This window comes from Humulus lupulus, chromosome 4, assembly GCF_963169125.1.
Source record: "Humulus lupulus chromosome 4, drHumLupu1.1, whole genome shotgun sequence".
Lineage (NCBI taxonomy): Eukaryota > Viridiplantae > Streptophyta > Magnoliopsida > Rosales > Cannabaceae > Humulus > Humulus lupulus.
The window spans coordinates 65,884,350-65,910,452 of NC_084796.1; the positions used below are offsets into that span (position 1 = coordinate 65,884,350).

The following is a 26,103-nucleotide window of genomic DNA, read 5'->3' on the forward strand; positions in this document are numbered from 1 at the left end:
TGGCGTGGAATTGCTCTCGGTTATTGGAAGTATAAACTCGTTCCTTGGCTCTCTAGAGTTCCTTCTTCTCTTGAACCATCAAGGGTTCTTGGAAAATAGCCCATTCTACGGCTTCCTCATAGGTCTCCGGGCTCGTCTTCCCGATATCCACAAACTGTGCTATGTCTCCTCTCAAACCTTTCAGAATTTTTGGACTTTGCTTGCCTCAGTGTTCACTAGGTTAGGGGCGAATCTTGCTAACCAATCAAAATTTCGGACATAATCTTGCACGCTTAGTGCCCCTTGCTTTAGATTGGAGAATTCTACCACTTTGTGATCCATTACGGTCCTATTGTAGTATTTAGAATTGAAGAGAGTCAGGAACTCTAACCATTCCATCTCGCCCACATTATGTCCTTTCTTCGATGCATCCCCTAGATGCGGGCATCCTTTCGCAGCATGTACACTGTTCATATCACTTTCTCCCTTCCCGAAGCTTTGATAAAGTCAAAAATTTGCTCCAACACACTGACCCATACCTCGGATACCATAGGATCGACAGTCCCCTTAAAAGTAGGTGGGTTCTATCGATCAAATCTTTTCCAAGATTAGTTTGGATTGGTCAACCCTTGGTACTTTTGATGGCGGGTTAACTTGTTCAGCGTCAACCTATTGCCCAGGGGCTTCTATGTTAACTGCGAGCAGTACGTGGTTGTTAGGAGCGTTGTTGGGTGTCGCTGGGAGTCTCAACATTTCTACTTGGCAGGCCTCAGCGCCGGCAACCTTTTCCTATCTTGTTCCCTTTGCACCAACTATTCTGCCATTGCCCATTGCAAGGCCTGTACTTGTTCATCTAAAAATAGGGTTGTGGATGTAAATTTTCCATAAAGATCCCCAGTATTAACTATGTAATTGGATCATTTGCTATCATTTGTCAATGCTTATGCCTTAGCCCAAGCCCACATAAATTTGGGCTCGTATTAGTGTTGGCTAAAAGATCGGAGAACGAGTCAAGTGTTGACTCGGCACCGAGTCACTGACTCACTGCTCAGAACTCTTCAAACTCCTTTCAATGGGAGCAAAGCTCCTCGTATAGCTTTCGTTCGTGCTAAATCACCAAAATACCCTCAGCTTCGGTTCAAATTTCCCACTCATAACAACGAAACGAACGATTCCAACTCAGTCAATGTCAATAGCATGAAGCAATGGACTCGGTCGCCCCAACTCTGCCTCCAGCCTCGAACCTCTCTTCCTCTGTCGTATCCTTCTTAAATGACAATCTCCACACCAGAGAAACTCTGACCCGAGCTCCCAATCTCGTTTCAGAGCTCCAATCTCACTGCTCCGATTTGGATCAAAACCTAATTGACCTCAATCGGAGCCTTGGAGCCACCTTGGTTGCTTACGCTTTGTTCTCCGATCAAATCCACGCCCTCTTGAGCGACATTAATGGCCAATTGATCGGTCTCAGATCTTCCACTCGCTCTCATAATTATACCGAGCCAGGTATTGCTGAATTGTTGTGATTTTGGTGAAATTTGGTAGGTTATCATGGTTGTTTTGTGGGATTGTAATGCTGATGTATATAATTATATTTATATTGGTACAGATGGGGAAAGTGGAGAGGGAAAAGGGAGAACGGAGAAGATATTGGGGGAGGAGTTGCCAGCATTGGCGAAGGAAGTGGCGAGAGTCGAGACTGTTCGGCTGTATGCTGGTGAGTTTCTTATACAGTTCCTTTTTGAATTTTAGAGTACGAGAAATAACTATGATTGATAATGGGAACAACTTGTCATGATTAGAAATGGGAATGGGGAAACCCTGTGCTTTACTTCTGGTTTTCGATCTTTTGGGTGTGTATGCATTCTTATGTGTTTGTTACATAACATAGACGACTGCATTATATTGCTCTTTAATCTTGGGACACTGATGTTGCCCCCGTTTTTCTAAACGGAGGACATATACCTTGTTTTCTTGCAATATCTACAACATATACAAATTTGAGATTTTGTTTGGGTTTCAATTGAATGCTCCCTTGTTGAAATAGAATCGCCTTACTTTGCTTTATTGTTTTCATTTGTTTAGTATTATTACTAGATTGTCTATAAACACTGTAATGTTGCTCTCGCTCTCCGTGTGCCTTTCTTGCCTTGCTTTTCTTCCCTACATCTTGCATTTAATTAATTGTTAGATGAAACACTAAGATCGTTTAGCTTTCTTGTTCGTAGTAATTTTATATCTCCCTTGGACTAGTTTCGTGTACTGTGTAGATGCTTAAAAATTGGCAGTACCAATTATGTGACACTTGTCCGCCCTACTAAAGCTATGGTATGAATTTTTGTTTGGACGAACTATAAATCACTGATTTTATTTTTCATTTTTAGACAACTAAGCTTTATTACTCACGCATGGTTATATTCATCAAGCCTTTACACACTACCCCTACTGAGACGTTAAATTTTTTACACATTTGTGTCTTGCTATTTGATAACATAGGCAATTTCAACAAACTGGGATGAAGGTAAAATGAAAGAACATACAGTAAGGTTACCACGTGCTTTACATGGGGATGAAAAAAATACTGAGGTTGAGTGTCAAGTATGAAGAGAGGGAATATTTTCATTATCTCGATTAAATTTCAGTTAGCAGATTTTGCTATATGATAGTAGGGTTATTCGAGATAATTATACAAGCACAAGTGAAAGAGATAGTATGATTTGTGCTGGAAGAAAAATACAGAACATTAATCATGTTCATGTTAATTAAAATATTTGTTGTATAGATGACCTAATACGTTATTCCCAAAAAAATAAGAGAGCTTGGTCATCTGAGGTTGTAGACAAAAGAAGAAAAAGTACAACTCTTGACTGGGTTGTAGACAAATGAAGAAAAAGTCAAAGGCATAATGTCTTTGGGAAACGGCAAGGTTAAGCTTACCTGAATAATACTTAGGTAAATGAATCTTTCTTTTCACTGGAAAGGCTTTGTACCTTGACAAGTGGGTTACACTCCGACACACAATGCAATCATAAATTCATAATTGACTCGAGGAGATGAGACATATGATGGGGTAGTTAGACATACATTTGCATCATTCTGAAAAGAGTGAGCTCATGCAAAGTGTCAGACTTTAGATCAGTTTGTTTTCAATTTTGTACAAGATAATTACTAAAATTTAATCTTTGAGGCTTAGAGCAGTTTTGGAGGATACAGTTTCAGAAGCCCAAGGTGCATTTGTTGCAGGAAGATAGATCTTAGATGTGGTTTTTGTTGCTAATGAAGCAGTGGAAGAATATAGCGTTTTTGGGAAGAATGGATATGACAATCTTGAGTTGAGCTTTGTAGATTTTATTTAGGAGAAGAAAGGTTTTGGTGCAAAATGGTGAAGCTGGATGCAGGGTTGTATTTACTCTGTATCTTTTCCAGTGTTTGTGAATGGGAGGGCCAATGAAAATTGTTGAGAGTACGAGGGACTTAGACAAGGTGACCCTTTATCACCTTCTTATTTACTCTGGTGGCTAATGGTCTCAGTAGAATGATGAATAAAGTTACGAATAATGATTTATATAGATTTTTTAAAGTGGGTAGGGATGCTCTGTCTCTTTTTTACTTGCCATCTGCTGATGACACCCTATTTTTTTGAGGTATTTTGCATGGTTTGGGGTTGAGAATAAATATGGCTAAGAGTTTTTTGTTAGGTGTTAATGTTCAAGATGATGTTGGGAGGTCTTTGGCTGAGATAGTGGTTGTGAAGTTGGAGAGTGGTTAATTAAATACTTTGGATTGCCTTTGGTACGAATTGTTTGAGCATATCATATTGGGAGTTGGTTGTTAGAAAGGTTGCAAAATGTCTGGATTGATGGCACATAATATTTCTTTCCAGAGGTTGCAGGCTTACCATCACTCAAGCTGTTTTATCATCAATTCTTGTATATTATGTTGCCTTTTCAAGATGCCAATGGGAGTTGGCCATTCTTTGGAAAATATCACGAGAGATTTCTAGTGGGAAGGTGGTGGTGGTGTGGGGGTAATGAAGATCATTTATTGGCTTGGGAGGAAGCTACCCAAATTCATGACAAAGGAGGATTAGATGTTGGAACTTGGTTAGGAAGAATAGATCTTAAGTTATGGAATGGTTAAGGAGATTTCCTCTAAAGCCAAATACCTTATGGCATAAAATCATTAAAAGTATAATCGGGTGTCATAGCTATGGTTGAAATGTAGGTCAGGCCTCTTGGGCTTTATTAAGAATCCCAAGAAATTCATTTTTTATTGTTATTCTGAATTCTTAATCGTGTGAGGTTTGAAGTTTGTAATGGTAGTCGACTGAGATTTTGGAAGCATGTACAGTGTGGTTCTAACTTCTAGGCCCTTGGAATTTTCATTTTCAAGGAAGGGTGACTGATAGAGAGGTCTCTTCATTAGGAGAGAGAGAAAAGCCAAGTAGGAGACTAGGGCTTTAAACCTTTTAAGTTCTTATGGAAATCAAATGTTCCCATAAAGGTCAAAGTTTTCGCGTGGCTGGTGGCTCTGAATAAAATAAATAAGATGGATAATATTCATTAACATACATATTGGCTAGCAATTGCTTCTCTTAGCTTTGGTATTGGCTTCAGTTGTTTGACCATATGAGATTTTTGCACTGACAATTCATATGCTAGCCATATGAATTTTATTAATGTTATATATTTTAGCGGTGAAACTACCTAAACTTTCAAGTGTAACAAATAAATACCAAACCTTTTTTTGGGGCGAAATTACCTAAGCTGACTAAAGCATTGCTTCGTTATTATCCACTGCCTAATAACGTTAAGTTTGCCATAAAAAAAAGAAAAGCTTAATGAAATGGTGAGAAAAATCACACTTTTTTTATATTTTATTTCTGATACTCTTTTATACAACTTATGGCTAGAACTATACATAGGCTATACAAGAATCACTACATTAAAAAACAGAATAGAAAACGATTCCTATACCCCTAGGAAACCCAAAAGATCAAATCATTAATACTATTTCTCTAACTGTCAACACTCCCCCTCAAGCTGGACTATAAATATTGATGAGTCCAAGCTTGTTTGCTAGGAAATCAAATGCTTGTTTGGAAAGTCCCTTTGTGAGAATATCAGCTAATTGTTGATCAGTTTGGACATATCTAATGCTGATAATTCCTCCATCAATTTTTTCTTTAATGAAGTGGCAGTCAACTTCCACGTGTTTAGTTCTGTCATGATATATAGGGTTATGTGCAATGCTGATGGTAGATTGGTTGTCACAGTAGAGTTGAATAGAGGCTTCATATTCAATCCTCAATTCTTCTAGTAGACGTTTGATCCATATAGCTTCACAGACTCCATGAGCCATGACTCTATACTCTGCTTCTTGCGACCACTGTTTGCTTTTTACTTCGCCATGTGACCACATTCCCCCATACCATTGTGCAATATCCAGAAGTAGACTTTCTATCATCAACTGAGCCAGCCCAGTCTACATCTGTGAACACTTCAACTTTTCTGTCAGTTGTCTTCCTGAAGAACAGGCCTTTTCCTAGTGTTTGCTTGAGATATCTCAGAATCCTATACACTGCATTGAGATGTCCTTGACACGGATCATGCATGTATTGACTGACTAGACTCACTGCAAAAGCAATGTCGGGTCTAGTATGTGAGAGGTAGATGAGTTTTCGTACCAGCTGTTGGTACCTCCCCTTGTCAACTGGACTTCCTTCAAACATTTTCCTTTTATGTCCGAGCTCAATTGGAGTTTTGCTGGGCCTGCTTCCGAGCATGCCTGTCTCCTTTAGAAGGTCTAGAGTGTATTTTCTCTGGGACACAGAAATACCTTTTTTGCTTCTAGCAAATTCCATACCCAGAAAATATTTGAGAGCACCGAGATCTTTATCTTCGAACTCATTTGCCAACATTTCTTTGATTGAGTTCATCTCCTCAGTGCGATTACCAGTGATAATTATGTCATCAATATATACGATCAATACCGCAATTTTTCCACTTCCTAAGTGCTTAACAAAGAGAGTGTGATCAGTCTGACCTTGTATGTATCCAAGCCCTTTGACAACTCTCAAGAAACAATTGAACCATGCTCAAGGAGATTGTTTCAAGCCATAGAGTGATTTGTTCAGTTTGCAAACTATGGTTGTCATGAGAGACTCTTCGAATCCCGGAGGCTGACTCATATACACTTCTTCTTCAAGATCCCCATTCAAGAATGCATTCTTACATCAAGTTGATGCAATTCCCAATCCAGGTTAACAGCTAGCGAGAGAAGAACTCTGATAGTGTTGAGTTTGGCAACTGGAGCGAACGTTTCCGTGTAGTTAATTCCATAGGTTTGAGTAAATCCCTTGGCAACTAATCGAGTTTTGTACCACTCAATAGATCCATTGTACTTGACTGTGAACACCCATTTGCACCCTATTACCTTCTTGTCTGGTGGTAACTCCACTAAATTCCACGTTCCATTGAGTGCTCTTATCTCTTCAAGCACTACTGCTTTCCATTGGGGAGAATCAAGTGCTTCTTCAATATTCCTTGGAATCACAACATCTGATAGACTAGAGGTAAAAGCTTTAAATGGAGATGACAATTTTGAATAAAAGATGAACTTTGAAATGGGGTGTTGGGTGCATGTTCTAGTTCCTTTTCTCAATGCAATGGGAATATCTAGATCTGACTGTTTGTTTGATGGAAGAGTACCTGGATCTTTTGAGGGAAGTGGTTCCATCACCGGATTTGAAGCTTGACTATGCTGAGGATTCGTAACCTGTTTATTCCTTCTGGAATACACCCGTAGTTCTTTCTGTTGGTCTTGAAGAGAAGATCCATATTCGTGAGAGGGTTGATGTTCAAGGCTCAGAAAACAATGGAGGCTCAGAAGAATAGAAAAGGGTAATTTCTGGCTCAGAAGAAGAGAAATGAGTGATTTCTGGCTCAGAAGAGAGAGAAGGGGTAATTTCTAGCTCAAAAGAGAGAGGACGGGATAGAGGTAATTCTAACCCCCACGACCATTGAGCTTCTCTTTCGTGATGATTATGATGCTCTCCCTGAAACGAGGTGGGAGTGAAGTAAGGAGTATTTTCAAAGAAGGTGACATCACGTGAGGTATAGGATTTTTTTGGTGAGAGGACAATAGCATCGATAGCCTTTCTGTGTAGGAGAATAACCCAAAAACACCGTCTTAATGGCTTTAGGATCAAGTTTACTCCTATTTTAGGAGTGAATGTGGACAAAAGATACAACCAAAAATTTTGACAGGCAAAGTATTTGCGGACACATGAGGATACAGAGTTTGAAAAACAGAATATGGTGTTTTGAACTGAAGGGGTCGACTGGGAAGACGATTAATGAGATAAGTAGCAGTGAGGACAGCATCGCCCCGAAGGTATTTTGGAACATGCGTAGTAAACATGAGAGCACAAGCTACTTCTAAGAGGTGACGATTTTTCCGTTCAGCAACCCCGTTCTGCTAGGGACTGTTTACACACAAACTGTGATGAACAATCCCTTTTTTGAGAAGGTAGGGACCGAGAGTAGTATTAAAATATTCAGTACTATTGTTGGTACGAAGTACTCTGATAGAGGCTTGATATTGGGTTTGAATCATATGATGAAAGTTTTGAAAAATTTGACATGTTTCTGACAAGTGATACGGGTGCGATCATCAATAAACGTAATAAACCAACGCTTACCATGAGAAGTAGTGACCTTGGAGGGTCCCCATATATCACTGTGAACAAGAGAGAAAGAACTAGAGGGTGTATACATCTTTGGAGGAAACAAAGCACGTGTATGCTTGGCAAATTGACAAATGTCACATTGAAATTCAGCCACCTTCTTATGAATAAACAAAGATGGGAATAATTGTTTTAAATATGAAAAACTTGGATGCCCAAGTCGGCAGTGCCATAACATAATTGTACGAGAAGTGAAATCAGATTTTGAAACATAGGAATTAGAACTAGAGCTTGAATCCAAACGATCTTGTTGTTCTTTTCTTTGAAATTGTCCATCAAAGAAATAAAGTCCGTTACGAATCCTAGCACTGCCAATCGTTCTCCCTGATGATAGATCCTGAAAGTGACGAATTTGACACAAATTTAGCAAGGCAATGATTATCAGCAGTTAACTTATGGACAGAGATTAAATTGCATTTCAAGGAAGGCACATAAAGAACCGATTTAAGATGTAAATCAGCAGACAATGTAATGGTGCCAACTCCTACAATAGGAGAGTAAGATCCATCTGCGATTTTGACACTAGATTTAGTGAAACATGGATAATAAGAATCAAATAGGTGAGATAAAGCTGTCATATGATCAGTTGTGCCGGAATCGATTATCCATGGTGTTTGGAAAGTAGAAAGAACATTACCGGACTGTGTAGTTGAGGTACTATGAGAGTCGGTAACAAACTTGGCTTTTAAGGAAGATGGATTAGGAATTGTGGGCCTAGACTTGATAGAGGTAATGGTGGACTGATTATGAGCCTGAGTTTGGATAGGTACACTGGTTGGGGATGAAATTTTTTCATTGTTTGACATGTTGGAAATAATTAGCTGAACAATTTCTGAAAAAAAAAAATTTGGGTTAGAGACAGATAAAAAAAATTGAACAGTGAGCAAACAAAATATTGGGCCTGGAATCAGTAGGGAAAAAGCTTGGGCTTGGAACAACAACTTGGGCCTGGAACAGTAGCTTGGGCTATTGTGCTTTAGCCTGAAGGAAGAGGGAGAGACTCTGAAGGCTAGGGGGGCCGAGTGTTTACTGGAGACAAAAACAAAAAAAATTGGCAGAGTGAGGAGCACCGGACTGGACTGGTCGAGACCTTTGGAGAACTGCCTGGGTTGTGCGGCGCCGGAGTAATGACTGGAGACGACGCCGGAGTGGAGTGACTAGGGTCGGGTTGCGTCGTGGCTGGCCATCTGAGGGCTTTTGCAGTTGGGTGGGCCGTGTGATTGGACGACGGACTGGTTCTTGCCGAGATCAATGACTGAAACGGATTTGCTGGAAAAATTGGTAGTTGCTGGAATGGACAGAGAGGAGCCTTACAGCTCTGATACCATAATGAAATGGTGAGAAATAATCACACTTTTTTTATATTTTATTTCTGATACTCTTTTATACAACTTATGGCTAGAACTATATATAGGCTATACAAGAATCACTACATTAAAAAAAACAGAATAGGAAACGATTCCTATACCCCTAGGAAACCCAAAAGATCAAATTTAATACTCTATTTCTCTAACTGTCAACAAAGCTTGAGTATTTATCTGCCACACCTACAAAAGTTTGCGTAGTTTCGCCACTAATATCCTTTTATATTTATAATTTTATTTAAAAAAAACAGAGATTAAATATTGTAAATAAGAGTTGCATTTATACCTCTAAATATTTATATTATATATAAATTGTCATTTTTTAAATATTTTTAAACTTTTATATTCTATAATTTTTTCAATATGTTTTTTTTTTTGTACTGTTTTAAAAATAAATCCAATTTTAAAAGATTATAAATATTCAATTTAATAGGACAAAAATAAAATTTTAATTTAATTAGAATTGGAGTATACTTGCTAATCCTAAAATTTAATTAATAGAATTAAAGTGGTATATTTTAGCCATTTGTTTTAAGGTTAAATCTTAAATATGTACTAAAAAAATATTTTATAGAAATGGGGTGTCTTTATAATATTTTGAAGTATAAATATAACTACCCTCTATAATATTAATTCAATCATTATTTTTGTAAAAATAAAGTATATATATATATATAAAATGAGCTTCTTAGTTAGGGACATCACTTTTGTCCCTCCCATATAAGGGCGATTTTTATTTTCGTCATTTGGAGAAATTATTATATATATAAGCAATATTGGTGACAAAACTACCCAAACTTTTGTAAGTGTGACAGATAAGTACTCAAACTTTTGTAATTGTGACAGATAAGTACTCAAACTTTTGAAAATTTGACACATAAATACTCAAGCTTTTATTTTTTTATGGCGAATTTAACATCGTTAAGCAGTGGGTAGTAACGAAGCACTGCTTTAGTGAGCTTACCTAGTTTCACTGCCAAAAAAAGCTTGGGTATTTATCTGGGTAATTTTGCTGTCAATATCCCTCTATATATAATAGTAATATGTTACTGTGTTTTCGACCTAAGTTCTTTTCTTCTTCGGAATACATGTTATAATAATCGTGATTTGAACTCTGGTATTAGTCAAATTTTCTTGTGCTGTTATTTTTTTAATTTATTTTATACCTTTGATCTTTCAGAAACAGCATTGAAGCTTGATAATTTGATTGGTGACATTGAAGATGCTGTATCTTCAACCATGACAAAAAACTTAAGGAAGTATTATGCAACACAAGACTCAGAAGTGAGTACGGAAACTTTGTTTACATTAAATAGTTTTCTTAATTATTATGTCTTCAGGTCATTGATTATACTTGAATTCTCAATTAATGCAGGATACTCGTTTGCGTGCTATTAAAACTCTGAGACTGACTGAAGACATTTTAACTTCGGTCACGAAAAGGCACTCTCAATGGGGACGTCTTGTTTCAGCAGTTGATCACAGAGTAGATCGAGCTTTGGCCATCTTAAGACCACAGGCAATTGCAGACCATCGAGCACTTCTAGCTTCCCTTGGATGGCCACCCTCACTATCATCTTTTACTTCTGCAGCCCCAAATACAGCCAAAGTCCTCAATCCTCTTTTTACAATGCAAGGGGACCTCAAACACCAGTACTGTGAAAACTTTTTTGCTCTGTGCAGTCTACAGGAACTTCAGAGACGAAGAAAATCTCGGCAACTTGAAGGCTTTAGTAGGGAAGTTGCTCTATATCAGCCACTTTGGGTGATTGAGGAGCTGGTTAATCCTATGTCCTTGGCATCCCAACGCCATCTCTCAAAGTGGATTGATAAGCCAGAATTTATTTTTGCCCTTGTTTATAAAATGACCAGGGATTATGTAGACTCTATGGACGAACTATTACAACCACTGGTTGACGAAGCAATGCTATCTGGATATAGTTGCAGAGAAGAATGGATTTCAGCTAATGTATCCTCCCTATCAACTTACTTGGCTAAAGAAATTTTCCCCAAGTATGTTGCACAGTTGGATAAAGAGAATGATATAGATATTCAATCACAGGCTAGAGCATCCTGGCTTCATCTTATTGACTTGATGATATCTTTTGATAAACAGATTAAGTCTCTGTTGGAGCATTCTGGAGTCTCGTTTTCTTTTCAGGAAGATGGGAGCATGCAGAAGATTTCTTCTTTGTCTGTTTTTAGTGATCGGCCTGACTGGCTTGACCTTTGGGCGAAGATAGAGCTTGGAAATATACTAAATAAGTTGAAAACTAATTGTGAGGATGAGAAAAATTGGACAATAAAGGTTCAGGGAGCAAACCTTTTATCCAATCCCGAAGATTATAATGCTCCTCCAATTGCTAGTGCTTTTCTACGACACTTATCAGCTATAATTAACCGTTGTCGATCACTTCCTAAGTTATCCCTCAGGTCAAGGTTTCTCAGATCAGCTGGTGCCCCTATCTTAGTAAAGTTTTTGAACTGCTTGCTTTTCAGGTGCCAAGAAGCTGAAGGTTTGACTGCCTTGACTAATGATGATGCCTTAATTAAAGTGGCAAAATCTATTAATGCCGCTCATAAATTGGAATCTACACTAAAGGAATGGTGTGAGGATGTCTTCTTTCTGGAGTTGGGATCAGTTCAGGGTGATCAACATGAAGAATCTTTTAGGGAGGAGAACGAAGGTGGTAAAGGACCAATTGGAGATCTTGAAAGTGGTATATTTGATTTGGAGACTGGAAAGTTGGAGGCATTTAGAATGGAGTGGGTTGAAAAACTATATGTTGTAATTTTGAGGGGTTTTGATGCTCTATGTCGAGATTATATGAAGAACAAGAGGCAGTGGCAGGACAAAAGTGAGGAAGGTTGGACTGTTTCGAAGTCTTTAGTTGGGGCACTTGATTATCTGCAAGGGAAAATGTCAGTGTTAGAAGTCAATTTGAACAGGAAAGACTTCATTGGGGTGTGGAGAAGTCTGGCTTCTGGGATTGATCGAATAATATTCAATGGTATTCTTTTGAGCAATGTGAAGTTTTACGATGGTGGAGTTGAGAGGTTTGGTAGTGATTTGGAGGTTTTGTTTGGTGTGTTTAGAGCTTGGTGTATAAGGCCAGAAGGCTTCTTTCCAAAACTAAGTGAGGGGTTGAGGCTGTTGAAGATGTCAGAAAAACAACTTAAAACTGATTTTGCAGGATTGGAGAAATGGATGGAAGAAAACAGAATTCGACATTTGAGTGTAGTTGAGGTAGGTAGAATCATGAAGAACAGAGTATTTGGTAGTTGAAAGGCTTCAAGATAAAACCTATTATTATCTTCATGGTCTCAAAGAGTTGCAGTGGGAGTGGATATCAGAGATGTTATTCACTCGGGGATCTATGGTATAATGAGGAGATCATGTGTTGTATATGACTTGGGACTCCGGGACTGACACATTTAATTCTGATAAAAAAGAAAAAAGTTGCGGCATTCGTAATGATCTGTTGAGGAATTTAAAAAAATAAAAATAAATGTCCATTCAATTTAGTTGTTCTTTATAATAAAGTTCTCTAAATGACTTGTAGCGAAACTACTTGTCATTTTGCTTAAAACATTTTAGCACGGCTGTTTTTACAATTTCAGGAGGCATGCTAAAATACAAGGGTGTACATGAGATGAGTTTCTGGTTTGGAAAAAAGAAAAAAAAAGAGGAAAAGAAACGACTTCATTGCAGGTACATGGATCATTAATCTCTTTAAATTTATGCGGTTAAGAAAAATGAGTGGATTTCTCTCTATTACATACAGAGGATAAAATACATTAATTATTGTAAATAACATTCCTCTTAGGGCCAGATTGGTATACAATCCAGGTTTAAATAAAAAAAATTAGGCCAAAAACTGAAAATGATAATATCACGTTTTCATTTATTCAATCTCTAAATAAAATAAAATAAAAAACCAAAATACAATCTACTTCCTCTTCTTATTCCTCATAGCTTTGTCAATGGAGGCTCATATTGTAGAAGGATCTCACAAAGTATACACTGCTCACAAAGAGGTCACTCACTTTTGTCTTGGAGCTCTCTTAAGCTCACAAAAGTTTCACTCAGGAAAGCACTTGTACTCTAACTAGTAGAGTTCTTGCTTCCTTGTCTCCAAATGGACATAGTACGTACCCATCTATTTATAGATGAATTAAACTTCTACACCAAGTTATAGAGGCAATTTAGGCAAACGTGTGGATAACCTTCGACACTAAGCAAATTAGCTTGCAAAGAGTAAGCTTGTATACAATGTTGAAATTTTTTTTACGTAGTTCAACAATTACTTTGCCTACGTCTAAGGGAGGGAGATCACAATTTTCACAAATAAAGATAAACAAGTGGAATATAATACTCTCAACCTCACAACCCAAGGTCCTATGTGCACTTGAAAATGTCTCTCTCGTAAAGCACACACTGCTCACAAAAATATCACTCACTTTTGTCTAATAATCCTTATTTATAGTGCATGCATCGTCATTAGACTCAACCAGTAGGAATAGAATTTTTAAACACATCATTTTGGAGCTAAAACACGTAACTAAAATCTTGAGACAGGTGACATGTCGCATGTCCTCTGTCTTGATTTTTGTTTTAAGCTTTGTGGCGACATGTCACTTCCCCACTGCCTAGGGTGCTCAAAATCACCCTTAAGCACCTCTAAATGATTCCAAACTTTTAGGGCAAGCTTATATATCTTATTTGTAATATTTGCTTTCCTTGAAGAGGGGTACTTTTGTAAATTGGCCTTGGTTTTGTGGTAATTTGGTAACTTTTGGTATTTACTTGCTATGTGATATATGTGTATGGTATGCAAGATATTGAAATTATGAATGAATTAATATGCATACCCATGATTATTTGAAATTGATGAAAGGCGATCACACGGTTGCTCCTTCAATTATTTGGGGCATAATTGTCATGAGTATTAGAAATTTGAGGTTAAAATAGAATTATGACTTTTATGGTAGAAATTGTAAATTTTAATAATTGAAACTATTAGTTTAAGGGGAATTACCAAAAAGAGCTTTGGAGAGTTAATAAGCAAGCTTATATTAAAGATATGATGGTAATTTGGTGTTAGAGAGTTATTTATAGAGTTAAGGTTATGTTCATTAGTGGTCATCTCTTTCCCATTCATTCATAGATCAAGAGATCTCTCTCTCTCTTGTGATCAAAATCCATGAACACTATTTTGAGGCTTGTGACTATAAAGGAGATCTAGATTTCTCGTCCTAGAAGTGATAGACGATGAAAGAGGAGTGATTAGTACTCAAAAATATCATTTTATTAGTCTTAAAGTGTAAAATTAATTAAGTTTTAATTAATATTTTCATGGATTTATTGTCATATATTTTATATTTGAAAATATTAATTTTAATTTAATTTGTGTTTAATTTTCAAGAAATAAAATATATTTTTGACACAAACAAAAAGAAAGAAGAAAGAAAGAAATATAATTGAAAAAAATGATGATAATGTGGTATTTTTGAAGGAGAAATAGGCCCAAAATCAAGCCCAAAATGGAGCCCAAACCCAAGTTTCAGCTGCTCCCCCACGGTGCCACTTGGCAGCACACCATTTGGCCAGCCTGACGCCAGCCGAGCCGAGCCGAGCCATGCGCCTGCCACCTGACGCCGACAGCCTGCCACCTGACGCCACGTCCCATCCGCCTGACACGAGCCAGCTGCTGAGCGAACCGAAGCCTGCCACGTCGCCCCATGTTCCCCCACGTCGTCAGCCTTTGTCTCCCACGGCTGAACATCATTTTTCCCACTTTGCACCTATTTTGCAGCCATTTTTCCAACTATTTTGTACACGATTCTACACATTTTTGAGTCCTATTTACACTATAAATAGAGGACCAAATGGAGTTAAAAGTTATCAGATTGTGTAAGGAGAGTATAGAGAGTATTGGAGAGAAAAACACTTATTTTTCATATTTTTCTTTTACATTTTTGTGAGTGACAACAATGCCTATTTTAGGCTAAATTTTCTTGTGGAAAGGCTAGAGTGAAGTTTATGTTTAACATTATATTTTTAATATATTGATTCTTTATTTTGTTCTTCATTTCTATATATTTGTTACAATTAAATTTATTTTCTTCTAATTTTTATTCTAAATTTATTAGTGTCTTTTACATAAGTCTAGTCATGCTCTTCTTATGTAATTTAGGCTTTTAATTTAATTTAGGATATTTGTTATATTATATGCTTTTTACTGCATTCTGTCATTGGTATTTTGTCGCTCTAAGGTATATAATATGATAGGTTTTTAAAATTAGAAGTTAGTATAATTTAATTAAAGAACATATTTTAAGGTGAGCTTTATTATATATATTTTCCAACTATAATTAATGGTGTAGAATTATAGTTGAGTAGAATGAATCAATTTTATTAAAATATATATATGTTTGCATGAATGAAATTTATGCCTTCCATACTTTCTTTCTGATTCTAATTTCTCGATTTTATTCATTTAATGTTTATATTCTTTTTTCAAATTTACATTTTTCCAAGGTTTATTATTTTTAATTTACTAATCTCTCTTTTTATTTTGTATTTTACCTCTCTGTGGATACGACATAGCCCGATTACTACTGCGACCGCTTAGGAATTTATTGGGCGATATCAATTTTTGGCGCCGTTGCCAGGGAGGTAATTCTACAATTAAAGGTTTGCATAGTAAATTAATTTTGTTTTCTTTCTATTAAAAAAAAAATAGTATAATTTTTAATTTCTCTTTTATTTTATTTTTTCCTTATTAATTTTTTTTATTTGTTCGTTTTTTTTTAAAAAAAAATTTTAGGTTTAGAATTTTATTTTCTAGATTTAGGTTTTTTTTCGAAAAAAGCATAAAATTTTAAATCATAAAATTAAAAAAAAAAAAATCAAACAAAGTATTGAGAACATTTGTGTAATTTTGGAAATTAGTAAAAACCAAACTTGTTCTGTCTTAGAAAAATTGGTTCTTAAATAAGGTCTGTGCTAGCGTTACCCTCCAATCTTTTTTAAGAACATCGGGGAGTTCTAGAAAAGCTCTTGGGCCTAAAGTGGTACCTTGGCAGCCTTTCCAATTGGCCTAGGAACATTTTGGTGTATACTTATTACATTATTACACATTTGCGCTTATAATACTTACAAATTAAAAAATATTTATGCCACGAAACAGAGACGTACTAGGGAGATTTGTGAGACAACAAGTAGAAACTTTAGAAAACTCTCCTAGTTCGTCGTTTTCTTCCATTCGTTCAAACACTCCTGATTCACCGAGACTTCCCGAACCACCCACGATGGCTCATCAAGACGAAGTCCAACCAAGAACGCTACAGGAATATTTACATCCTACGCGTACAGCCACACCTTCATGCATAATGTATCCCAACAATATGCCAAATTTCGATTTCAAACCCGGCATGATTAACCTCTTACCAACCTTCCATGGGTTGGAAAATGAGAGTCCGTACGTGCATATATGGGAATTCGAAGAGGTGGTGGCTACATTCAACAACCGAGCTGATGTCACCAACATTGTGAGATTGAAATTCTTTCCTTTCTCACTCAAAGACAAAGCAAAAAGTTGGTTGTATTCCTTAAGGCCTAGATCTATCGGAACATGGGACGAAATGACGAAAGCATTCTTTGCCAAATATTTTCTGCCCCATAAGACTAGCAGCCTTAAGAGGCAAATCTCTACTTTCATCCAGAAAGACCATGAAACTTTCCATCAGGTCTGGGAGAGGTTTAGAGATTTGATAAATCAATGCCCACATCATGGATACGAAAGCTGGCGTTTGATCAGCTATTTCTATGACGGTCTCACAACCGGACAAAGACAATTCGTACAAATGATGTGCAATGGCGAATTCCTTCAAAAAGATCCCGATGAAGCTTTCGAGTACCTCGACGATCTCGCTGAAAAATCCTACACACGGAATGGACCGAGTCCTATGGACAAGCCACGATCAACTGGAATCTACCAATTAAGGGAAGATGACAACGTCAAAAGCCAAATTGAATCATTGAGTCAACATTTCGAGGCTTTCAAATCTCAAGAAGGTAGAGGAATCCACATGGCTGCAAAGGTAGAGACACGAGATCCATGCTTTATCTATGGAGGGACGGAACATCAACCGCAAGAGTGCCCAACTCTTAGTGAGTTAAGAGGAGGAAATGAGGAACAATGCAATGCTTTAGGGGATTACAAGAAACCTTATAACCCTTTCTCAAACACTTACAATCCCGGTTGGTGCAACCATCCAAATTTCAGCTGGAAGGATTCGAACCAAGCATTTGGAAGCCAATGGAGGCCTGAGCAGCAACAACCACCAAAATCATACATTGCTCCTCAAAATAACATGCAGTCAAGTAATTCTCTTGAGAATACTTTGCAAATGCTTGCGCAAACTCAGATAGCCTCAACTCAAGAGCTCAAAGCTTGTGTTTACACAAATGGTAGAGGAAATGAAGGACACGAAAATCCAAATGACAAAGCTAAACACTACTTTGGCAATTCAAGAGCATGGGAGACTTCCCGCTCAACCTCTAATCCATCAAAAAGGGCAACACATGGCACAAACCTCCTCCTCTGCAGATACAAATTTCAAAGAGGTTAATGCCATCACTACTCGAAGTGGTCAAAGTACGGTTTCACCATTAACTAAGACAACGAGTACGTCAATGCCCGCTCCAGATGATGATGTGCCAATAAGCATTCCAGTAAAGGCACCCTTTCCTCAAGCTTTGAAATCCACTGGAAAGGTACTGGAAAATCATGGTGAAATCCTAGACCTTTTAACACAAGTGAAGATCAACTTGCCATTGTTGCATGTGATCAAACAAGTGCCGGCTTATGCCAAGGTTATCAAGGATTTGTGCACCGTTAAAAGAAAGCACCATGTCAAGAAAACTGCATTCTTGGTAGAACAAGCTAGCGCGGTAATTGATTGCAAAACACCGCCGAAGTACAAAGATCCTGGTTGTCCCACCATCTCATGCCAAATAGGGGAACAGGAATTTGGTCAAGCCCTTCTAGACTTAGGAGCAAGTGTAAATCTTATGCCATATTCAATATACTTGTAATTAGGTCTAGGAGAACTCAAGCCCACATCTGTGGTGCTACAACTGGCTGATCGATCAGTTAAGAAACCTCGGGGAATAGTAGAAGACGTTCTGATTCAAATTGAAAAATTCTATTACCCTGTTGATTTTCTCATCTTGGACACTCAATCTGAAGTGAGTATAGAGTCCAAAATTCCCATCATTCTTGGTAGACCTTTCCTCGCAACAGCTAATGCACTCATTAACTGTAGGAATGGTCTCATGAAAATCTCTTTCATGACTCTAGAAGTGAATGTTTTCCACATCGGCAAACAACCACCTGACAACGATGAGTGTTTCCAATCCTATCTGATCGATACACTTATTTTGGAAGAGGTCAAATCGAAATACACTTCTAGTCATTTTAATCACCTCTTCCAAATTTCAGAAATTTCTGAGCCTGATGAGTCTGGAATCAACCCTGAAATCGTCAAGCACTCACAAGTTAAAAGAACCATGTTTTGGAATCCAATCTTTGAGGAACTCCCTCAACATCGAGAAACACCAAAACCTTCCATTGAACAAGCTCCTAAACCAAAGTTGGCCCAACATCCTGATGGTCTTAAGCATGTTTTCCTGGGAGCTGACAACATTTTTCTTGTCATAATATCCTCCAAGATCACTGCCACACAAGAGCGCCAACTCATCAATGTGTTGCAAGAACAAAGAGATGCATTAGGATGGACGATAGCTGACATCAAAGGTATTAGTCCATTAATTTGCTCCCATCACATTCAATTGGAAGACGGGGCTATACCACGTCGTGACCCTCAAAGAAGATTGAACCCAACGATGAAGGAAGTAGTTAAGACTAAAGTCTTGAAACTTTTGGATTCTGGCATAATCTATCCTGTTGCTGACAGTAAATGGGTCAGCCCAACTCAGGTTGTTCCCAAGAAATCTGGGGTAACAGTGGTACAAAATGAAAAAGGGGAACTTGTTCCTACCAAGGTCACAACTGGGTGGCGCATGTGCATTGATTATAGAAAGTTAAATGCAGCCACCCGCAAAGACCATTTTCCACTTCCATTCATCGATCAAATATTGGAACGTGTGGTAGGTCATCCTTTCTATAGTTTTCTCAATGGTTATTCAGGGTATTACCAAATCGAGATTGCCTTAGAAGATCAGGATAAGACCACATTCACTTGTCCTTTTGGTTCTTTTGCCTTCCGGCGTATGCCATTTGGCCTGTGCAATGCTCCAGCCACTTTCCAGCGATGCATGATGAGCATATTTAGTGATATGATCGAGAAATGTATGGAAGTATTCATGGATGATTTGACAGTCTTTGGAGATTCCTTTGAATCAAGCCTTCTCAATTTAGAGTCTGTGCTTAAACGTTGCAAAGAGAAAGGCTTGGTACTCAACTGGGAAAACTGTCATTTCATGGTGCCATCAGGCATAGTCTTGGGGCATGTTGTGTCGGAACGAGGAATTGAGGTTGATCAATCAAAGATTGAACTCATATCAAAGCTGCCCACCCCCAAGACTGTTAAATACATTTGATCTTTTCTTGGGCATGCAGGATTTTATAGGAGGTTCATACAAAATTTTTCGACAATTGCTCGCCCTTTGTCAAACCTCCTAGCAAAAGATGTTGTGTTCAGTTGGACACCTGAGTGTGAGGAATCTTTCTGAACGCTCGTTGCAAAACTCACTTCTGCCCCTATCATTCAGCCACCAGATTGGAACTTATCGTTCGAAATCATGTGTGATGCTAGCAATTATGCTACAGGGGCTGTCTTAGGTCAAAGAAGGGAAGGGAAGCCCTTCGTTGTCTATTACGCAAGTAGAACTCTTAACAGTGCTCAAATGAACTATTCTACCACTGAAAAAGAGTTACTTGCTGTAGTATTCGCACTTGACAAGTTTCGTTCCTACCTGATTGGTTCACCTATCACAGTCTTTACAGACCATTCCGCCTTAAAATATCTCCTTTCCAAAAAGGATGCTAAGGCGCGTTTAATTAGGTGGATCCTTCTGTTACAGGAGTTTGATCTGACCATAAAAGACAAGAAAGGAGTTGAAAACGTGGTGGCAGACCACTTATCTCGTCTTGAATTTTTTGATTCCGCTGATGGCCCAGCCATTCGAGATGACCTCCTTGATGAACATCTCTTCGCGGTCACTAAGTTGCCATGGTACGCTCATATCGTCAATTACTTAGTGACTGGCGAACTTCCAATTGCATGGAGTGCACAAGATAAACGTAAATTTTTGGTCGAGGTTCGTAACTTTTATTGGGACGACCCATATCTTTTCAAGTATTGCCCCGACCAAATTATGAGACGTTGCATTCCAGATGATGAAATTTTTGGTGTTCTGAACTTTTGTCATAATGAAGCTTGTGGTGGTCATTTTTCTATGAAAAAGACTGCTGCAAAAATCTTACAGTGTGGTCTTTATTGGCCCACTTTGTTCAAAGACACTAACAATTTCTGTCGATCATGTGAAAGGTGTCAGAAATTAGGTGCCCTGTCCCGACGACATATGATGCCATTAAACCCAATTCTTGTAATAGAAATATTCGATTGTTGGGGGATAGACTTTATGGGACCATTTTCACCTTCTTCTGGCTACCTTTACATTCTCCTTGCCATAGACTATGTCTCAAAATGGGTGGAAGCTGTGCCTTGTCGACATAATGATAACACATCTGTTGTGAAATTCTTAAAGGAAAATGTGTTATCTAGGTTTGGCACACGTCGCGCTATCATAAGTGATCAAGGCACCCATTTTTGCAACTATTCTTTTGAGACCTTAATGCAAAAATATTGTGTAATTCATAAGGTTGCATTGCCTTATCACCCACAGACAAATGGCCAAGCTGAGTTAGCCAATCGAGAAATTAAGCAAATTTTAGAAAAGAAGGTTAATCCTGACCGCAAAGATTGGTCCTCACGACTTCTTGATGCTCTCTGGGCATACCGCACTGCTTACAAAACTCAACTTGGTATGTCTCCTTATAGGCTAGTCTATGGTAAAGCCTGCCACCTTCCTGTTGAGCTGGAACACAAAGCTTATTGGGCAGTTAAAAGCCTAAATTTTGATCTCAAGGCGGTAGGACTCAATCGTAAGCTTCAGTTGTCAGAAATTGAAGAGTTAAGGAACAATGCTTATGATAACTCTAGGATTTACAAGGCTAAAATGAAAGCGGTTCATGACAAGCAGATCCTAAGAAAAGAATTTGAGCCAAACCAACGAGTGCATCTTTATGACTCTCGTCTGCATATCCACCCTGGCAAGCTGAGATCAAGGTGGACTGGCCCATATGTTGTGAAATCTGTCTTTCCCAACGGTGTTGTGGAGGTCATAGACCCAACTGATGGGAGAGAATTCAAAGTAAATGGCCAGCGACTGAAACACTACATAGAGAGGGTGACCCAGCCTGAAGAAGTCACCCTCATGGAACCGGTTTACCAAGTTTGAGTAGTGTTCCAAATTGTTTGTACATAGGTTTGTTTTCTGTTTATTTACCTTTGGTCATTTTATTTTATTTGTTATCATTTTGTGTTTTCAGTTTTTCATGTTTTAGAGAATCAATATTCGCTCTACCACTCGACGCTCGCTATCCAGGTGTTCTCTTTCCCTGCTCTTTTACATTTATTATCTTTTGAGACATTGAGGACACTGTCAGATTTTGGTTGGAGGTGGTGAGCATATTCATGCATGTCATGTTGATTTTTGTCATATTAATATTTTCACGGTAAATTTTTTGAAAATTACTTATTTATTCTTGCAAAATGTTACTTTTAAGTCAATTTTTTGTTATCTATATTACTAAGAGTTTCTCTAGAGTTACCTAATGCACATGCCAAACATTGTGGTAAGATGGTTGTTAGCACATATTTGCTTAGAAATTTGCCACGTTTAAGTAATTCATTCTTTTGTGTGAGAAGTGAGACTTGAGAAAACAACTTTTAAATTTTTATTGATTCTTAGAAATGGTTATAATTATTTGGACAAGGTATTGTGGTATGAATGGATGATGTTTTAGGGATAATATTTTCTATAGACAAATCTTATTAGAGAGCCTTTTATTATGTTGTTCATGAAAAAGAAAATAAAAAAAAAAAAAAAGAAGAAGAAAAGAGAAATGAAAAAAAGAAGAAAAATATATATATATATATATATAAAAGACACAAGAGCAATATTTCTATCATTTTCAATTATGTTGTCTCTTGTGTCCAAAAAAAAAATGTGTGTTTATTAATTTCATGTTTTATTTTATGGCTCTTAGAATAAATGTAAAGATTGTCTATTTAACTTAAAATCCCGAAAAACTGGTTTTGTGGTACTCTTTATGGTGGTTGTCCAAATAATTTATTTCCTATCTTCGTTTCAATAATTATTTAAGAGTGTGTCCTAAATATATACCCATTTGATGAGTGCTTACTTCTTTTCCAACTCCATGAGTGAAACCCTTAAACTTTAAATACTTTCAATTACATGAGAGGTTAATGGAGTTGAGAATTTTACTTGGCATAATTTCGAAGGCTTTATGTGCTATGACTTGCGGTAAGAAGGTTTAAGTTGGTGCACACACTCACAACACTAGATTTATTCAAAGTAATTTTGATAACTCTTGTTGACTTGTTACTAACAATTTGCGTTAATACTTAAGTTATTTTTATAATTTTTGACCGGAAATATATCATGTTGACATTTATTATTTCGCTTGAATTGCTAGAGACTAGCAATAAGCTGGTTGGGGGTTGTGATTAGTGCTCAAAAATATCATTTTATTAGTCTTAAAGTACAAAATTAATTAAGTTTTAATTAATATTTTCATGGATTTATTGTCATATATTTTATATTTGAAAATATTAATTTTAATTTAATTTGTGTTTAATTTTCAGGAAATAAAATATATTTTTGACACAAACAAAAAGAAAGAAGAAAGAAGAAAGAAAGAAATATAATTGAAAAAAATGATGATAAGGTGGTATTTTTGAAGGAGAAATAGGCCCAAAATCAAGCCCAAAATGGAGCCCAAACCCAAGTTTTAGCTGCTCCCCCACAGTGCCACTTGGCAGCACACCATTTGGCCAGTTTGACGCCAGCCGAGCTGAGCCGAGCCATGCGCCTGCCACCTGACGCTGACAGCTTGCCAAGGAGGAAGGAATAGAGGATTGGTTGTTGAGATCTTGATTGGGTAAGAATTATTTAAACCTTTCTTTTTAAGTTTCATAATGGATCTAGGGTTAAAAATGTTGTTAATGGTGTTTTGGAATTTTTGGAGTTGTTATTTGGCTTAATTCTAGTGTATAGGCATCCTAAGATCTGTGTTGATGGTTTATAAGGGCTAGAAACATACCTAGGTTCTATATTGGGGTTTTCAATAGATCTAAAAGTGTTCACCATGGGAGACACCATGATAGTGTTGGTATTAAAAGTGTAAATCAGAGAAATGCAGCAGATAAATTTGGTTTTGAAAAATTTATTAATACGAGTTAGGATCATACATATATAGATATATTAAATCACATACAAATAGATTAAAGATTACATCTTGAAGCCTATCAAGTATCCACAAATCTTTATGTATAAATTAACGATCTTCCAATCTAGATTCTGAAAGCTCACACCTTGATCTTCCAGACCAATCCTCAAACACACAAGGTTGTGTGTGGGCACGTAGGATTCAAAAGGTTGATTTGAGACTCTCTAGATGTACTCAACACATGAGATCTAGAGATGTTTGATAGACAGAAGATGTATTGAATAGATTTTCATGTTCAGGAAAAATTATCGCTTTCTTTTCAAAGAGAGAGTCTGACAATCTATGAAAACCAATTCTTGTTTTTCTTTCAAAGTATCGCTTCTTTTCAAGTTTATAAAGATAATTAACTAATTTAATTAATCTTTATTTTATTAAAATAAAACTGATCAGATATAACCTTATTTAATTTAAATCATATTTAAAAAAATAATAATTAAATAAACGAATTATTTGAAATTCAAAATTCAAATCTCAGGAATAGGAAATCACTGTGTGTCGACCACACCGATAGGGTTATTACTAATTTTCTCATTTATTTATTTAATTAATATTTAAGACGATATATTTATCACAAAATAAATATCAGTTAATTCAAAATTAACTTTATCTTAAAATATAAGTTTTAAATAAATAAATAAATATCTTATTCTAAATAAAATAATAATTAATCTCTCTTTATATTAATCAAAACATGATTAATATTTATTTTAACCTTATAGTTTTTCAAAATAAGAACTATATAGTTAAATAATTAATTAATTGCCCATAATTATTTCCTTGCCCTGAAAAATTAATTTATTTACAATTAAGTCATTTTCTCTACAAATCTTTCTTTTGACATCCTCACCCTTGATAGTGTAGGACAGAGGTGATCTGAGAACCATAGACCTATAATACGAAGCTCCGGTTAACTAGATTATTAATAAAACTCTTTAATAGAACAATCTTATTTATTAATTCCATGATTACTCCACTATAAATATGTAATTGCACTCTAAGTATTTATATAATTATATTTACATAGTTTTCTCTTATAGTCCATTGATATAATCAATAAATGTAGTTTTATCCTTCATTTATTAGTTCGTTAATTAGAGCTGGTCAAGAATACCATTTCACCCTTCTAATTACCTCTTGATCGTTAAGTATCATTAATCCACTAGCGAATAATTAATCTATAATCATATTATAGATTTGAGCTCAATAACTATTTAGTTCGAGAATTAACCTTTAAGGGAACCAATATTCGATCTGTTAGGAAAGTATGGATTCCATTATTGTAAATCATGTTCCCAGCCATTCATGATATTGAATCTCCAAAACAAAAGTCATTAGCATCATTATACTAAGAAACCTTAACGAGTGAATCAAAAGACCCAATCAACATAAACAGGAGTTCATGAATACTCAGGATTTAGACTGATCTACAAATGATCACCTATTATGATAATAATTAAATCTTTATGTCAAACGACAAGTTTATAAAGATAAATAATTCTCATCGCTCCTGTCATATATAATCTCTACTATATACAACACATTTATTAATATTTCTATCCACATCAGTAATCCGAATCTTGATCACTTGCATCCTGTATACTTAGTAAACTGCACTAGTAACCATTAATTAAAGATTCCTTACTTTAATATGTTACTAACTATTTTATTCATTATATACGATCTTAATTCTCTCGTACTAATACAAGATCATATTCTCATGAATGAATAAGGAATTTTCTTGATATTATTATATAATTAATTCAAACATTAATTAAAATATTCAAATATAATAAAATTGTATTTTTATTTAAATCAATAAAATATCTTTACATGCTTTTAGGGCATTAATTCTAACAGGTAGCTTGAGGAAGAAGCTTTTTCATGTTGCTATTGCATGAGATTATGCTTGATGGTTGTTCTAGGAACGTTCGTGGATGTTTAAAACAAATTTGAAGGTTAATGGATCGTCCTTGGTTACATTTTTAATTAAATTTGTTTTATTTTCTTAAAAGTTCAGAGGATTCCAGAATCTGCTTTTGTTTCGAAAAAAGATTATGGTTTATTTATTTCTCAATAAAAACTAAAATTTTCAATTATTTGTTTATTCTTTTTATTTAAAATCACTCACGTAGCACTTTGAGTAATGAGGGCGTTACAATTGGTATCAGAGCTACAGTTTCCAAACTTTTTGTAGACCATCCTAACATGTATACTCACCATCGAAGACAAGCTTGAGTCATTGCTCTATAAGCTCGAGTCAGCTAAGAGTTTCGATGATAGTGCGGAACAAGGCCCAAATTAGAGGTTGGCGAAGAAGATTCGTAAGGTGAGGAAGATAAATGCGCCTTGTGATGTAGAGCGCAACATGGAGAGTTTGGTTGTCCAT

At 36.5% G+C, this 26,103-nt stretch overlaps 1 protein-coding gene and 1 non-coding gene across 3 annotated transcripts; one reads left to right on the plus strand and one right to left on the minus strand.

The window, feature by feature from the left end:
- Positions 1-949: 949 nt before the first annotated feature.
- LOC133830509 (RINT1-like protein MAG2) lies at positions 950-12,705 on the plus strand. 2 transcript variants are annotated; one of them, XM_062260499.1, is made up of 4 exons: positions 950-1,485; positions 1,589-1,696; positions 10,271-10,374; positions 10,466-12,705. In XM_062260499.1, exons 1-4 carry the CDS (start codon positions 1,185-1,187, stop codon positions 12,374-12,376), a joined length of 2,424 nt encoding a protein of 807 aa, XP_062116483.1. In that variant the 5' UTR covers positions 950-1,184; the 3' UTR covers positions 12,377-12,705. The 2 variants fall into 2 exon arrangements, with proteins under 2 accessions (XP_062116483.1, XP_062116484.1); XM_062260500.1 differs by lacking the exons at positions 950-1,485; positions 1,589-1,696 and adding an exon at positions 2,607-9,063.
- A 4,080-nt stretch (positions 12,706-16,785) lies between these two features.
- Positions 16,786-16,892, minus strand: LOC133833385 (small nucleolar RNA R71). The gene has a single exon (XR_009892766.1). It is a non-coding gene; the product is annotated as a small nucleolar RNA R71 (small nucleolar RNA).
- Positions 16,893-26,103: the final 9,211 nt, after the last annotated feature.

Bases quoted from the DNA above. Each gene is read 5' to 3' on its own strand.
- LOC133830509 (XM_062260499.1), top strand. From the start codon at position 1,185: ATGGACTCGGTCGCCCCAACTCTGCCTCCAGCCTCGAACCTCTCTTCC. The intron at 1,486-1,588 runs GTATTGCTGAAT...ATATTGGTACAG, and splicing joins TCATAATTATACCGAGCCAG to ATGGGGAAAGTGGAGAGGGA. The intron at 10,375-10,465 runs GTGAGTACGGAA...CAATTAATGCAG, and splicing joins ATGCAACACAAGACTCAGAA to GATACTCGTTTGCGTGCTAT.